The following is a 5,391-nucleotide window of genomic DNA, read 5'->3' on the forward strand; positions in this document are numbered from 1 at the left end:
TTTGCCACATATGTTGGTAGTTATTTGCTAGTTGGGTGTGGGTGAGAAGAGGTTCATTACATGTAAAAAATAGTGATATACTAGCTAGCTATTCATACTTCCCTCTTTCGTTTTCTTGAAAATATCAGTTCGTCCCCATTTTCCGAATTAACGGAAAGGCAGTCATTGCCCTATTTTTTTTTAAATTTTTTTTTGGACGCACGCACCGTGGGCTTGGCCAGATGCGCTTTAGGGGCCTTAAACAAATGCGTGCGTAGCGCGTAGTAAGAAAAACAGAAAAAAAAGGAATTGGAACATTTTACAATAAAGTTAATTTTTTCTTCTTATAATAATAAGACGAATCTCTCTTTTCACCGCACTCCCATAGGTTTAGATATAAAAACAACAAAGCATTTTGTGTTATCTTGTGTTTTAAAAAGTTTAACTAGATAGTTGGTAGATCACTTTATTTTATTTTGATTTATTTCCAGTTAAGCAACAAAATGATGATGATCTAAAAAACATTTAAAAAAATTAAAAATAGTGTAAGGTCCCTAGAAATAACTAGAAATAACAGATAAATGTCATCAGCAACGGACGTTGACTGCTAAATCGGCTTGTTCCGCCGTAAACGAAGCGCATTTGCAATGATTGCGGACATCGTGTACATTGCACCCAGTCAATTTCGTTGTCTTTGGGTTTTTTTAGACATGCCTGAAATCAAGAAGAAGAATCATAAAAATTCGAACTCATTACGACAATTGATTGCTTGTGTACTCATAAATATGAATACAAATGCACCCGACACATTGAATGTTCTTTCTGAATATTCTTCCATGTACGTGCTGATGGAATACAATTTCCGACAATCGTCTTATATATATGTCTTCTAAAGCCCATTGGATCGCATTTGTCAGTTAGCTTGCCACCTTAATGAAAGTCATAAAATTTTATTAACAAAACGTTAGAAGGTATTTAAATTATACGTCTTCATTTCTTAATTTCGCTTAGACAAGTCCTATAAATGAAACACCTGACATTATCTTTGACGCGTAGAAGCAGCAGTATAAACCACAGCTGCGTGCATCTTTCTGCATCACATGTTCTTCTGTTTTGATGGATATGTTGGTTACGTTTTTCCAAAATTTCTTTTGGAGAATTTTCATTGCCACTGATACCGCATCGCTATGGGATTTTAGATTAGGATTGTAGTCGGTTGTCATGGGGTCGAGTACAATGATAGATCCACTTTTCACATCCACAACTGTCAAAATCCAATGTGTGCCGCCGTCGTTGTATGGTATAAGCATGTACTTGATATTATCTAAGTCGATTTTTGAAAATAAGCCTCTGATGGACTTGAAGCGATCTATAGCAAGTACCTCTGCCGGATCACGATATATCATGTCGGTGTTTTTACAGCGTAGGTGAAACAAATAAGCTGTAATGATCTCATCTTGTAGCCAACCAGGTCTAAAACCACGTTCGAGATTCTTGAGTTCGCGCAGTTCAGATTCAGTGAATGTGACCTCCAAAGACAACAATGAAAAAAACGTAATTGTGACACAATCAAACTTCAGCAATGGTAATCGCATATCGTCAAACCCTGACACCCTGGGCGTCACATTAGGGTTAGGGGAATTATTTTTAACGACAATTGTTGACAAGCCGATGCTTTTGTTGGAGGTTGATTTTTTTTTTCCGTTCCTTGATGTTTTTAGATGATTGAACGGTAGGTTTTTGTTTTTCCAATGGTGCTGGAACAACTGTAGGTACATTCATGTAGGTGTTAGATTTAATGCCATCCACAATAATCTGTTTTTTTCTCGTAAGACGGATATGAATAATTACTTCTTCGCTTTAGTGGAACCTTTTTGGTCTTTTCAAAACGCCCAGGACGCAACTGTGTGTCGAGATTTTCATTAGGACTAATTTCCCGTTCTGTTTTGCTGTAAATAGGTGTTAAAGCAGCCATAGAGTCAACGGAATCAGCGGAAAGCATTGCTACAGCTTTGCACTGCGTAATAATGTCTTGCAGTTGTTTGTTGATGTTGGGTAAGCGTAATGATGCAACAACAGGGTTGTGAACGAGTTCTCCTAATTTCACTATGCTCTCTTCATATTTCTCAATTTCAGATCTTCCTATTTTTTGTGGAGTTGTTGCGATAGGTTCCACAAAAGCGAATTCCTCGTCCTCCGTTGATAACGCAGTTGGAACTTTAGCGGTCTTGACGTCAGATGTATATATTGCTACCACTAGTGAATGGACATTATGAATATGTTTGCATATCAGTTCTGTGTCCAGACAATTGCAGGAATATAAATAAGCGCACAATCCAAAGCAAGGTAGCTCCAGGCATATTGAGCGTGAAATAAAAGAATGTTATTACAAAATATATAAATGTTATATTTCGCATTAGGAAACAAACAAATGTATGAAATCATTTTACAGCGAGTTTTAAGTTTTTAAATTTCTCCTCAATCTTCAAACTTCTAACCTTTAAATTTTGTTTTGTTTTTTTTGTATTTCGTATTATAACATTTTTTACTCACCTATCCAAGCAATCGTTGTCGGTGCATTTGTTTTCCAGCATCCTCACGTTGTACTGACATCCATCGCGACTTTGGGACTGTACTGTCCATTCACTTTCTGACAGCTTTTCCACTTTAGCGTCTGATATGTTTAAACCTTTGGTATGCCTTGAGTCCTCAATAGAAATATTTTTTAAATTTCCGTAATAAGTCAGGCTTCTCTTTTTACGCCAATAGTCCTCTTCTTCAATAGTTAGCAGCAAATTGATGAGGTCGTCAATTCTTTTATTCGGTCTTCTTTCCATAAAAAATGTTTTCAGTTTGTTATGAAACGATTCAACAAACATATTAGTATCTGTGTTGCAATGTTCAAACTGCCTGTAACACATCGCCCATTTTTCGGCCCTTCGAACATAGCGGTCCTGAAAGTACTTGGCAAAAGCAGGAGCAATTACAGAACATTTTTTGAGGAATCCCCTTTGCAGAATTTTAAATTGTGAAGCATCTTTTTCATTTAAAATAACCAGAAGGTGTTGCATTACTTCATCTTGCTGACTTTCTGGAACTAATTTCAGATTCCTGCGCCAAGCCCGGGTTATGTGCCACTTACACAGAAGGTGCTTAGTTTCTCCAAAAACAGCAGAAAATGCGTTCCATCCGGAATTATCATCGTCTGTCATCAAACAGTTAACTGTGAAGTCGTCAGGACATCTGCTTTTTATTTCTTCTAAGAATGGCCGGAGAGTTAATTCGTCATTTCGATTGGATATCAACCAACCCACTGGATAACCTTTATTAAATTCATCCGGCACGATCACAGTTGTCAATGGGAACTCATACTTGTTCGTGCTGTGGGTGCCATCTATACAATGTACTTTGTTTGCACCCTTAATGAACATTTCCAGCTGTTCCCTTGTTTGAATTCCGATTGCAAAGAGATCCTTTTTGATATCGATATCATCGTACATTTTTGGCCCAATAGCAACTGACTGTCCCTGTGGCTTATACACAATAATGCAGTTGTAATTTTCCATTTCTAATTTTTTCACCAACAAGTGAGTTGATGTGCTGTCATCAGGGTGTAGCCTTCTACCGTATTTCATGTGTCTCTTTATGTCAGTAACATTGCTCTTACTGACCAGATGTGCCCGCGTTATTTTTGAGTCGTTTTCCCTGGTATTACGGTTACCCATCCCGTCAAGTAAGTCCTTGTATACTTCGTTGACTGGTATACCAATAGACAGTTTTGCCTTTATTTCCTGGCGGATGGTTGATGGTATGGGTTGAAAAACAGTATTTTCTAAATTGACTGCGTGGCTATGAGATGTGATATACTCTACTCTAATTTCTTTATTAACTTTGTCCATGTGACAGGTCAATCTAGCTGGGCAAAAGCGTCCTGTTTTAATCTGACCGGGTTTGAATTTTTTCTCTGTTTTTCGAGCTGGTTCACCTTCTTTTCTATGCGATCTTCCGTCCCCGTCATGCTGGCAAACGTAATAAGCGTATTTCGTTAATTTAGAGTCGCCATCCCCTCTTTGTTTTGAAAAATATATGTGTTTATCTAATTCTTCTTTTTCTTTCCATTCCATGAACATCTGTTCGTCCTCAAATACCAAGTTACGAACGTTTGTCTTCGTACCATGGAATGTGTTTAGGTGTGATATCATTCTACTTTTGTGGTAAAAAGTCTCTTCACAACCAGGGAATGTACATTTTGAACGCTTACCCTGATCAGTTAACGTAGTGTTATGTTTCTTCAACATATGCGCTTTTAACTTATTTTTGCGTGTATAGTTTGCGTCGCATTCATCACATTGAAAGGTGGTTACATTTTCTGTGATGACCTTTTCAGGGAATTCCGTATTAATTCCATCACTTTGCTTTTCGGCAGGTGAATCTGAAAACATGAGTAAAAAGGTTAGAAAAAAAGGAAAATATTTATCATTTAAAACATTTACATTATCGTATTTTTTACTTACCCGATCTTTCATCATGGGTAATTATAACTTCATCTTGAAGTGCTTGAAGCTTCTTTTCTCTTCTGCGCTTGTATCTTTTAGTTTGCTCTAAAATAATAAAAACGTGCCTTGCCTAAAAACTCAGAATTTTTTACTTATTTTCTCGCAAGGACGCTACTTTCTAGACGTATTACAAATACAAAAGGTAGTTGGGAAGTGCATACATAACTTACTAGAAACTTCTTTTTCAACATCTGAAAATATTTTATTTAGCTCTGTGTTGCATTCATCTTCTGAAGAACTGTCAACTAAAAAAAGTGTATAATGCTGTATATTGGAAACAGTTTGGCGATTATTTTTAACATTGAGGATACTTTACTCATCTTACTCACTCACCGATTATTGAGTACTTTGCTTTGTTTATATTTTGCTTCAAGCAACCTTGTGAAAAATATTTTTAAAAGACTAAAACATTTTGTGACAGTGTCTATGAAGTAAAAAATTACATTTTAGAGACCTTACCTAATTCTTCCCTAGTTTCCCTTATAATGGCTTTGTATAAACGCTTCTCCCCGATAACGTTCGAACTTGATTCTTCTACAAACAAGAAAACACTCATTGAAAAAAAGGTAAAACATTTGGCGAGACAACTTTCATAAAGAAAATACAGTTTTTCTGTTTTTTCTGTTTCCATAACTAATTCTTCCACAAACTATCTACAACAAATAGTTTAGCCGAGAACAAGCACCCAGCACAAAGTAAATTAACGTTTTATATATAATTTTTAATATTTCAAAAAATGGACTAGCTTCAAATAATATGTACTAACTCAATTTCCTTGATGATATGATTTTCCCGCGGGCACGTGGGGTTTGTTTTGATGCTTAAGCCTATGACTTTGAACCCTTGATTCCATATT

General features: G+C 36.3%; 1 protein-coding gene across 1 annotated transcript; it reads right to left on the reverse strand.

The window, feature by feature from the left end:
- Positions 1 to 2,389: 2,389 nt before the first annotated feature.
- Positions 2,390 to 4,645, reverse strand: LOC130635887 (uncharacterized). Its single transcript, XM_057445411.1, has 2 exons — positions 4,494 to 4,645; positions 2,390 to 4,411 (listed from the first exon to the last, which is right to left on the reverse strand). The coding sequence occupies exon 2, from the start codon at positions 4,275 to 4,277 to the stop codon at positions 2,529 to 2,531; it is 1,749 nt and encodes a 582-aa protein (XP_057301394.1). The 5' UTR covers positions 4,278 to 4,411; positions 4,494 to 4,645; the 3' UTR covers positions 2,390 to 2,528.
- Positions 4,646 to 5,391: the final 746 nt, after the last annotated feature.

The sequence above is a fragment of the Hydractinia symbiolongicarpus genome, chromosome 3 (genome assembly GCF_029227915.1).
Source record: "Hydractinia symbiolongicarpus strain clone_291-10 chromosome 3, HSymV2.1, whole genome shotgun sequence".
Lineage (NCBI taxonomy): Eukaryota > Metazoa > Cnidaria > Hydrozoa > Anthoathecata > Hydractiniidae > Hydractinia > Hydractinia symbiolongicarpus.

What these genes read in the sequence shown, in the direction of transcription:
- LOC130635887 (XM_057445411.1), bottom strand. Translation starts at nt 4,277, where the DNA reads ATGTTGAAGAAACATAACACTACGTTAACTGATCAGGGTAAGCGTTCA.